This window comes from Furipterus horrens, unplaced genomic scaffold, assembly GCF_987537825.1.
Source record: "Furipterus horrens unplaced genomic scaffold, mFurHor1.1.pri manual_scaffold_3, whole genome shotgun sequence".
In the NCBI taxonomy this organism is placed as follows: domain Eukaryota; kingdom Metazoa; phylum Chordata; class Mammalia; order Chiroptera; family Furipteridae; genus Furipterus; species Furipterus horrens.
In genome coordinates, this window is record NW_028327173.1 from 179,403,096 (window position 1) to 179,415,162 (window position 12,067).

Consider the following 12,067-nt stretch of genomic DNA (forward strand, 5'->3'; position numbering starts at 1 on the left):
AAAAAATTATCTTTTCTACATAGCCTATTACTTTTTTCAAAATGATAAATAGAGCAAACAAATTTTCAATATTTTTAATAACTTTTTTTAGGTCAAGTTTCACTCTTTATTTTCTTCAATCAACAATGTTATTCTAGAAGAAAGCAAAAAGAAATCAGAAGGATCAGTATTGTCCCAGGAATTGAAATTTGATGATGAAGTTCTAAAGATGGACCCCAGTATCAAGCCGAGACCAAAACTTACTAGTTTGGATGATAAAACAATATGTTCCCTTGCTAAGACTAGCATATTCAGTCACATTGTGGTAAGTATTATGATGAATAAAATTTGGGAACAAGAACCTTGAATATGGAATCAGGATCTATCATTTGAAATCTAAAGATATTAAACCACCTATCTGATGAAACCAGGCATCATGCTGTCAAATTTAAAAGTACCCAGCTCTTTTAAGTGGACTAGATCTGTGCTGTCTGGTAGTAATATAATATGAACCATTATATGTAACAACCCAATTAAAAAATGGGCAAAGGACCTGAACAAACACTTCTCCGAAGAGGACATACAGAAGGTCCATAGGCACATGAAAAAATGCTCAATATCACTGGCCATCAGAGAGATGCAAGTAAAAACCACAATGAGATACCACTTTACACCAGTCAGAATGGCCATCAGCAACAAATTAACAAACAACAAATGCTGGCGAGGATGTGGAGAAACGGGAACCCTACTGCACTGTTGGTGGGAATGCAGGCTGGTGCAGCCACTATGGAGAACAGTATGCAATTACCTCAAAAAACTAAAAATGGAACTGCCTTTTGAACCAGCAATTCCACTGCTAGGATTATACCCAAAAAATCCTAAAACCCTAATTCAAAAAAACCTATGCACCCCTATGTTCATAGCAGCCCTGTTTACAATAGCTAAGTGCTGGAAACAACCTAAGTGCCCGTCTGTAGGTGAGTGGATCAAAAAACTGTGGTACATTTACACAATGGAATACTATGTAGCAGAAAGAGAGAAGGAACTCCTACCATTTGCAACAACATGGATGGAACTAGAAAGAATTATGCTTAGTGAAATAAGCCAGGCAAAGAAAGCAAAATACCATATGATATCACCTAATACAGGAAACTAAAGAGCAACACAAACAAATGAACTAAATAGGCAAAGTCTAGAATAGTAGTCAGTAGGGGGTAGGGGGGAGGGAGAGAAGGGGGATAAGTAAGGGAAGGGTCTAGTCAAGGAACGTGTATGAATGACCCATGGACATGGACAGCAGGGAGGGATATGATTGTGGGAGAAGGGATGGGCTGGGTGGGGGGAGCAATGGGGGAAAAATGGGACAGCTGTAATTGAAAAACCAAAAAAAATAAAAATAAAAAATAAAAAATAAATAAAATTTTATATTAGCCACCTTAAAAAGTTTTTAAACATTAAGAGGCAGGATTAACTTTAATAATATATTTTAGTTAATCCAACATAAACAAAATATTATCATTTCAACATGCAGTCGATATTAAGATTCATTAATCAGATACTTTCATAATAAGACTTTGAATTCTGGAGTGTGTTTTACATTTACAGCACCTCCCAATTCAGACTAGGCACATTTCAAGTGCTCAATAGCTACATGTGAGTAGTGGATGCCATACAGGACAGTGTAGATCAGAGGTAGCCAGCTAGTGTGCAAGGGATTTTATTCCTGAATAGCAAATAAACTCTCCTTAAATAATTAAGATGAAGACAGATGAATTTCAAATCAGTTTCCAAGATTAATTAACACAGAGTATGGGAGATTACCCTTACAAAATTAGTCAACAGAATTTGAGTTAACTTGTCGAAACAAATTACTTTACATTCTCCTGCCTCTTCCTTTGACATTCTGTCCTATGACTTCAGCACGCTCACAGCCTTTCTTCCTTAGTCCAGTGCCCTCATACGATTTCCTACAGTCAAGCTATATCCTTGCCATCCTCTCTCTCTTGTGAGGTATACTAGCTAATACCCAAAAATCTTTAGGGCCTACATTGTTCACTGGCTAGCCTGATAAATAGATCTGCCCTAATAAATATTTCAACAATATACTTAACTACTTTCCTAAAAGACTTTTATGGCAATTATTGATGAGCATAGACCAAGCAGAAAATCAAATTAGTCAAGAACCAGATCCAATGATGCTATTATAAACTATACCTTCTAAAATTACATCAGATATTTTTCTTATTGGGTCTGTCTTAATGTTATTTAAATAACTATAGTGTAGAATATAATCTCTCTTTTTTTAATTTATATTTTATTTTATCTCAGAGTCTGAATCTACATGGGAACAGCTTGAGTAAATTGAGAGACATCTCCAAGTTAACAGGACTTCGAAAACTTAATATCAGCTTTAATGAATTTACTTGTTTAGATGATATATACCACTTGGTAAGAACAGTTCTTTTGAAACTACTTAAGTAAAATAGAATTGTTAATTTAATGGATGAATTATTTTTGTAATTATGAACTCATATATACCGTATTCAAGATTATACTGCCCAGATAAAGAACAAAACTTACATACACTATACGGTTACTTTCTCTAAAATAGGTCTTAGATTGAAATTCCATTTGCAAGCCACATATACACCTGGGATCAAATCCGATTTCTAGCTACTTTAAAATGTTTGTTAAAACTATTCCGGACTTGTTTTTAAAATATCCTTTGTAAGGTATCATTTCCATTTTATTCTGCTCTTACTATTTCACATCTAATATTGTCAGTTCTTCCCACCTGTTCATTATCCATGTTATTTCTTTTACTCTCTGCCTTGTCCTTTCTTCCTGAAGGTCACATGTACAGATCTTGTTTAACTAGTGTTTGCCTTCTCATAGATCGTAGGACAGACATAGTAATGCTCATATACACATCAGTTTGGATCTCGTCTGACTTTTGCTTTCCTTATTATATATCATATAATAAAAATAATTGCATATGTGTGTCCAGAACTCTAATCCAGCAATCCCAGTTTCCGTGGGTCCCAGGCCATTGACGTACCTTTCCAGAACATAGCATCGTTCTCAGCTCTTATTCCATATCAAAGCCTCCTTGCAACCATATCAAAGCCCTTGCGCTGCTGCTTGCACCACTGTTGTGGGAGCTGTTACTTTGTTTACTGGTGTTAGGTTTCAGTATTAAACCCCCTTCCTTGTTTCTTTTGGAAAGCCAAAGTTCTTTTTGTTTATTTAGTTTTTAAAATTGATTTATTGGGGTGACATTGATTCACAAAACCATACAGGTTTCAACTGTACGACTTAACAAAACATCATCTGCACGCTGCATCCTGTGCCCATCACCCAAAACACAGTCTCTTTCCGTCCCCATTATTCCTCCCTTTGCCCACCTCCGCCTATCCCGCCACACCAGCCACACCAGCCACACCAGCCAGGGCTATACTATAGCTTTTAAATATTTTCTAATTTTATAATAAGTTTCTCTTCTAGCCCCATCCATCTTCCCCATAGTTTATCTATAGAAATATTGGACCTTCCAACCCAAAGAATTTTCCACAGTCTGGACCCTACTAATTTGCTCACTTATGATGGAAACCTACATGCCCTCCACCCTCCATATTTTTTGAAAATTAGCAACTGGATCCAGGGATTGGCAACTCAGGGAAGACTATAGCAGGCACATAATCTCTGGTGGTCTCACTTTTCTGATACCAGCAGCCATTAATGTCTATATCCATTAATTCATTGTGGATTACAAAATGGCAATTTTCTTACTCTATCATTTCTTTTTCATTATATTAGTTGGAATAGTTTTACACAGAGACATTTCCCCTTACCTATTGTTTGGCAATCCAGTGGTACCATTCACATAGAAAATGCATAATAGATTCTTATTTGCATTTACCAATTTTGAAGATAATGAACTGATTCCTTATAATTTCTTAGAGTGAGCTATTCTTTTTTGTTTGTTTGTTTTAATATCATTAGGAATGCAGGGACTTAAACATATTTGATGAGATTCTATCAATTGCTGTTACTCTCACAATTGAAGTTCATATTGTCTCATACTTAGCAAGTAGGAGCCTCTTAAAGTAGTTGCTCTTGCCATGATTCTAGTGGTTTTTGGTAGCTTCTTTGCCACCTGATATGAAAGATGTTCCACACACATTCTATGCATTTTCTTTTGCAACATCGGATCAACCATTTCTTCAGGGAGCCCTGGTTTCTTTTAGAGAGAAGTGGTATTTCAAAACCATAGTCTGGGTTGGTCATTGTTTCTTGGTCTTTCCATTGGACACAACTTGTTGCAGAAAATGGTGTGTTTATGTGTGGCACTATATATATATAACTAAAACTAACCTCATAAATGTACATTGATACTTCCAATTTAGATTCAAGGCTGCAAATCTTTTAGTTTAACTCTTCCCGTTACTTACATATATGTCTTCTTTCCTCTACATCAAGAATCCTGATTCTCAAGGATATAATGTGATAGAAGGTTTAATAATTACTCATTTGTTTTATCCCCTATTACATACACAGCAGTCTCAGAATGAAAGCACTAATACTCTCATCAGTATGATTACTAGAAAGATACTTAAATTTTTTTGATACTTTAAAATTTTTTCTGTGTGTCCTTTCCATTCTTCTTATTTTAAAAATTAAGTAAAATCATCACATTATGTCTACTTTGTCAGAACACATAGTCTTACGCTCTGAAACTCTCCCTTTTGGTTCACTGGCAACTGTACATTTCATTCTTATTGCTAGACCTTATATTGGTATCTCTCTGTCTAGACACCAACCATTCTGATTGTCTGAAAAATATTCTATTATGCTTTCCTCAAGAAGGGCTTATAAAAACAATATCCTTTCAATTATTGCATATTGACAATAGTTTATCTATGTCCTTTATACTTAAAAAGGAGGTTTTTTTTAAATATAAAGTCCTTGGCTTACAATTTCTTGGGCATCTTAAATGTTATTTCATTTTCTTCTGGCATAAAGTGTTGCTATAGAAGAGTCTGAAGAAAATATATAACTGATTTCACTTTAAAGAATGTTTAAAGTTATGTGCTTAATACATTTTACTGACAAATGTCCTTTGGTTCAATAAATTATGATCATAGTAAATGATAGTTTTTCAATGTTTACTCATGAGAATAAAAAGTCAGTGACACTATTTGGTTTCCAAAATTTTTTTTGGATTTTAATGACCTCTACATTCAACTCCTGAAACCTGAACAACTATAATAATGCTATTCCAACAATATGAACTATGCATTCATTATATAGCAATGACTAATTCTATGCTGAATTCAAACAATTATTTAAATTAAACTGTAAATAAGTCAATTCGTTTTTAATCAATAATAATATTATTTTTATCTTAAAAATATGTTGCAAAATATCTTCTTAAGGCTATCTTTATCTCTGCCTTGTTCCATGTCTAAGTTAGTGTATACCTTACAAAAAATTTTATTTGCAACAAATACAAGTAACAAAGCCTTAAAGACATCTTACAAATAAGTAAGATGAAGCCCTGAATAGATAAATAGCCAAAGACAAGAAACACAATAAACAATAACAAAAAAAAAAAAAAATTGAAAATAGGTAGTATAAGCAAATGGAAAGATGCCTAACTTCTCTGGTAATAAACAATGTAAATTAACATGAAACAGATGGATTGCTGGGTATTTAAACAAATGAGCATTCTCATACTCTACTGTTGATAGAAAAAAAAATGGTACAAACTTCCTGGAAAACTACTTGGCAGTATTTATCAAGCGTATTAACAATACAGATATCCTTAAAATCAGTATTCCCATTTCTAAAAACCCTTTCTGAAAAAAATATCAACATCTCTGTTAAAGTATCATGATCATGGTCATTAGTTGCAATGTTACCAACAATTAAAAGCCACATAAATGTCCATAGAAAAATGGACAATCATAATAATTTAAATATTAGAATATTATGCAATCATTTTTAAAAATTGAAGAGCATTTAATGATATGTGAATATGCCAGAAGGATACAAAAAGTCTATGTAATATAATATGTTTTAACAAGAAAAATATATGAGCATATAATAAAAAACAATGTTTTCACTCATTCTTCCTGAGCAATAAAATTACAATTTTTATATTTTCTTTGTATCTATTTACTGTATTTCCCATAATTCCAACAATGTTTCATATTAATGATTTTTTAAATTATTATTTAAAACCATGCACTTTTGAATAAGAAAATCATAGAATATATTTAGTTTCTACTTCTGAAGATGAATTTTTTTAAGCAGGCTGTGAGGTCAACAGTATAAATCAAAAGCCTAATATTAAGAAGTGTACTTCCTTATTTGTTGGGGACAAATTATCTTCCCAGTTTCTCTTTGCCTTCTCTTCTCCGAAAACAAACAGTGTCATTCTATAAGGGTGAAATGAGAATTAAGAAGGAATTACTAAAATAAAATATCTTTAGCTCTTTAGGAGAATGTATATGTTGATACCATGATTGCAGTATAACTGCTGTTTAGGTTTCCTGTGAGGATTACCAAAAAGCACATAGAATACTTAGAGAATCACAGAGAAAAGAACTATGTAAATACAAATCACAATCCTTTCAGCATCACTTCTGTTTGTCTGTATTGCAGTGTAACCTTGAATATTTGGATGCAAGCCATAACCATGTGATAACTCTTGAGGGATTTAGAGGTCTGATGAAACTGAAGCACTTAGACTTGAGCTGGAACCAACTGAAAAAATCTGGTGATGAGATAAATATGTTATGCAAACACACCACAAGCCTTCTCAGTCTTGATATTCGACATAATCCATGGCAGAAGGTACGCAACAAACATGTTCTTAAAGAAGCAAACGATTATTTTTATTTTAAAACCTTTTTCCCACTACTATTCCATGATAGCCAGAAATAGGCAAACTATCTTTGTTGTATTAGAATTGAATTTAATATAGTGGCAAAATGAATCAACTGTTATTATAAGAAAAGTCTCTAATTTCATATCAGACTTTTGTATTCTCTAATTATTTGAGAGTATTATGGCTTTAAGAGTATTAGATGTCATTGCCATTTGCAAAACTTTAGAGAGTTTATGTAGCTCAGTGTACTAAACTCTGTTGTAATGAGGCAAAGGAACCAAAAATAATAGAATACAGTGAAAGAAGCATACTCTTAAGTGGGGAACAAATTTGTCTTCTCCCCTGATATGTTCTACTATTAAAGGAAATTTGAACATTTTTTCTCATCATGCTAAGAAATTTCAGTATTCAATTATTACATTTAAGGATATCTCCAAGTATTTAAAACAATCCCCAAGTTTATAATTTCAAGTATCTTTCCTTCCTTGTTTTTCAAAAATGTATATAAAACTACATTCAACATTTTAAAAAGGGACTAAAGCATGATTGGTTCTATTCAATTGGCCATACTACTGTTTATATTGTTGTATTGCTTACATTTTGCTCCGTAAAATTGAAGGTTATTTTTCTTTTTGCCAAAGCAGACTTCCTGAATGATCACAGTACAGCTATCGCCCTGTTGCCAAATTAAATGTCAAGGGCTGAAGATCTGTATTGAATCATACCCAGAGCTGCCTAGCTGACTGCTGACCCAGATAAAAAGGAAGAACTGTACTTGTTCTGTGAACACTTTCACCACAGTCACTTTTCAACTGCTTGTGGGATCTTTCCCCTTCATAAGAGGAGAGCAATCCACCTCCAAACAGAACAGATTAATTCATAAAAATCATTTAATTCCAACTATTACATAAAATAATAAGTTAAGCCTTTGTTTTTAGATATACAATAAAATAAGAGATGCATAATTTGGGATGAAGAAGCATTCCTTTCCATGCCATAACATATACAATATTTTGTAAAAATTAACTTTTTGTTATTTTTCCCAAGCCAGCCACATTAAGACTGAGTGTTATTGGCAGATTAAAGACCCTTACTCATTTAGATGGAGTCCTAATTTCCAAAGAGGAAGCAACAGCAGCTATGAAATTTATTAGTGGAACAAAGATTACTCAGGTTAGATTTTATTATTTAATATTTCTTGTGCTGTTTAGAATATACGAATAATAGTTTCTATACTCTTGTTAAGGTTTTGTATCTTCTCAGAATGCTAATAAAAAATAAATTAATATATAACAATCATACCACTTGAATAGTTTTGTTTTTAAATGTATCCTATTTAACTTTCTATAAATAGGTTTAGCTTAGAGGCCATGAGAAGTCATTTAGTGAATTATCTACTTATTATTGATATTACATGTGTGTCATTGATAAAAAACAAAACCTATTAACTTGGGGAGGAGAAAGGCCTGTATTACTCAGATTAATAATGTATACTTTGGCCAAAGTAGCTTCAACATCCTAAATATCTCTAGTCTAGTTTTCTAGCTATTTACTTTTTGTGGGGTATTTAAATCTTAGTTCCTTAAACAATGTAATGTTTAATTTTGGGTCTATTCAAAATGAAGGAAAGAAAATTTTTGTTGATTAAAAATACAATTAACTCCTTAAGAAGACTTGGAGATTTACCCTACCAGAAATCAAAACTTACTAAAATCACTTCAGACAGTGTAGAATTGGCACAAGGTTAGACAAGTAGACTAAAAGAACAGAACATAAATACCCAATATTGACCCATCACGCATACATGGAAACTTGATAAATAACAGAAGTGCCTTTACAAATCAGGTAAGCTAGTCAATAAAAGGCACTGGGACAAATACATTGAAACTTCACTGTAAAAGAAAAAAACAAAAATTTTTAGAAGAAAATATCAGATTATCATTATGTCCTTGAATTAGGGAAGGATTTATGACACAAGGAACAAAGAACATAAACTATAAGAGATTGGATTTGTCATGTTAAAATTAATACATCTGTGCCTGAAAGGGCACACCATGAAGAAACTGAAAAGACAAGCTTATACTGGGGAAAATACTTGCAACACACCTAACAAACAACATATATTCTTTATCTATTCAGAATATATCATGAAAAAGACAACCCATCAAACAGAAAAATGGGCAAAAATTTAAACAGACACTTTAGTGGTGAGGAAATCAGAACAGCCAAATAACTTAAGAAAAGATGCTCCACCACATTCAAGAAAATCAACGTTACAACTGCAACGATCTACCAATGTAGAGCCACCAAGTGGCAAAAATTTGAAAGCCTGACAATATCAAGTTTTAACAAAGATCTGAAATAACAGTTGCAATTGGTATAGACATTTTGGAAAAACAATTTGGCATTATCTAGTAAAGCTGAATATATACATACCTTACAATCCAGCAAGTTGTATAAACTCTAAAGAAGCTTTTACTGTGTGCACCAGGAGTCAGGCACAATAATATTCATGACAGGAATGTTTATAATAGCAAAAACACTGAAATCAGCCCCAGTGTTCATTAACAGGAGAGTTGATAGGAAATGCTATATAGCAATGACATATGAATGATCTATAGCTATGTGCAGCAGTATAGATGAATCTCACAAATATAATGTTAATGTTAAGCAAAAAGGCAAGTCATAGAAGACTTCATACATATTCAGTTTACATAAAGTTCAAATATGTGCTGACTAAATGATATATTGTTTACAGAGACAAACACAGGTCAATAAAGCAAGCAAATGGGTACATAGAAAATCTGAGATCATATAATCACTTCTTAGGGGATCAACTGATTCACATGAGTGATGGCTTCCAAGGAGAAAGGAAAAGGATTAGGATGGGTAGTTAAGAATATTCTAGCTCTCAGACTGGTTTGATGGATGGATTATATGAGTATTTATATTACAGTGTTCCTTTTACAGTTTTATCTGCTAAAACAAAAATAAGAGTGAAATACATAATTTAAGGTTTATCTAGACATTGAAAACATTTTAAGACAGAGATAATGTCATATTTTAAAATTATTCATTGGGCCACCTACTCAGGAAACAGTACTTTTAACTATATATAAATGAATTTCTATATGCCCTTTCCTTTTTTCATCATGTTTTTTATTTTATTTTATTAGTTATCTCTCTTAAGGCACTCTAGCACTAAAGAGGAGAAACCACGGATACTTAGTATATGGTCTTCTGCCAAAATTCTGACACAGATTTCAAAGTTAGGACCATATTCACATCTGAATGGAAACTGGTACTTGAAGGTAAAGGCTAATTCTATTAACCCAATAAAAAACCATAATGTCAATTAATTTTTAGTCAGCTTTGGTCTGTGTATCATAAAGAGGACACAGAGAGGTAAAGGAGAGAAAATTGGAAAAGCCAAATTAAAATTAAATAGGGAGGTCAAGTTGTATATAGTTAAGTTATGGGGGCTAGGCCTTGATGGTAGTCACCATAGAAATGGAGATTTAGCATAAAGGTAGACTACAAAACCAAAGAGTAAGTTCTGATAATATGTCAAAATAAGCAAGCAAACTTGAAAGCTTAGAGTCAAAGGTCAAACCAAAAGTTTGGGTGGCAAGGTAAAAGGAATCCATCAAGAATCATGGCAAGGGAATAGGGGAAGAAGTCAGAATTCAGCCAAGGATAAAGGAAAAGGTTCTGGAGCACCAGACGCTATTATTATATCTCTTGCCAAAGATAGAAACTGGATTGAGAAAAGATGAACCTTGAAAATGGAAAATATTGGTGGCATTATTTTTATTATGGGATATATACAGATATTTAGCTGTGATGCTGGTCCAGTGACAGCCTTGACTGCACACAGAGACTTCCGGAATTAGAATGGCCTTTTAAATTTGTCCCAAGTTGGACTGAGATGGCCAGGCCTTTATATGCCTCCATCATTGGATGTGGGCCAACCTGGGATGCAGCATGACCTTGGGCAAGGCAGCTCTGCAGCTGAGGCTGTCCCTGAAGGGACTGACAGCTGAAAGCTTTCTGCCAATGGCATTCCCAGCAGCTGGGATGAATCCTTCACTGCAGTGGAAATCTGACTGGCACGGTACCATAAAAGTCCCTTCTGTATTTACAGTCTTATCAAATTTTACTTTTTTGTAACCTAAGGGCTTCCCAAAATCTTTGTTGTGAAGGAATTCATTTGAATTATTTCACAACTCTTTTTATCTTATAACATTGAATTTATTGATGAGATTCAGAAGTAACATATAACGTCAATTATTCTACAGATAACTGCCTTAAATTTAGATGGGCAACATCTCTTTGAAATCACAAATTTAGAAAAATTGGAAAATTTGAAATGGGCGTCATTCAACAACAATAATCTCACTAAAATGGAAGGCTTGGAATCCTGCGTTAATTTAGAAGAGCTCGCATTAGATGGAAACTGCATCTCAAAGATAGAAGGTAAGCTATTTGAGAAACCGGAAGTCTTAGAATATGAACGTCTAATAGAGAAGAGCAAAAAATGAATAACACTGAGGGTGCAGTTTCTGAAGATGAAACTCTCTAGAAAAGTTCCAAAAAAGGTTTGGAGCAGAGTATTCTTAACACCTATTAGTAGGCTAAGCGGCTACCTGTTGAGTAAGATGAGCCCAGCTAGCTGACTTTCACCTCCTCTGTCTCCCCTCTCCTCTTCTCTGTGCCAGCATTTACCATCTATTCCCAGACCTAGCACGTTACAAACTAGGCAGTAATAATATTTGTACAGTTGAAAAAAGAATGAATGCATGAATGAGGTGCTAGCATGTATAATGTTTACTATATTTTAATGGCTGTTAACAATATGTTTCTAAAACTTTCTTGAGCATGAGAATCACTTAGGATACTTATTGAATATACACATTTACAGGCGTCTCTGTAGAGATTACAGGTGAGGAAACCCGAGGGTAGCTCAGGCACTTGTATTGACAGCCATCACTAGTCTTCCGTTTCCATACAATTCATTATTTTGTTTTGTATGTACAACTGAGAACCTTTTTATTGCCTTCCTTAAGCCACTGAAGGGAAGAATCCTCCAACCTATATCTGCTTTCCTTGTACCCATTTTTCAGAGAAGATAGCTACCCCACTAAACTTCAACAGATATTGCTCTTCTTTTTCCCAGACATAGATAGGTCTTATATC

At 33.6% G+C, this 12,067-nt stretch overlaps 1 protein-coding gene across 1 annotated transcript in view; it reads left to right on the forward strand.

Moving 5' to 3' along the window:
* LRRC9 (leucine rich repeat containing 9) overlaps positions 1–12,067 on the forward strand; it is a 91,721-nt gene that overhangs the window by 42,049 nt on the left and 37,605 nt on the right. Inside the window, exons 15-20 of the mRNA XM_090272065.1 lie at positions 92–304; positions 2,308–2,427; positions 6,646–6,837; positions 7,919–8,044; positions 10,048–10,182; positions 11,170–11,347. Of these exons, the coding sequence (XP_090128191.1) occupies positions 92–304; positions 2,308–2,427; positions 6,646–6,837; positions 7,919–8,044; positions 10,048–10,182; positions 11,170–11,347 (964 nt within the window). The remainder of the gene's footprint in view (positions 1–91; positions 305–2,307; positions 2,428–6,645; positions 6,838–7,918; positions 8,045–10,047; positions 10,183–11,169; positions 11,348–12,067) is intronic.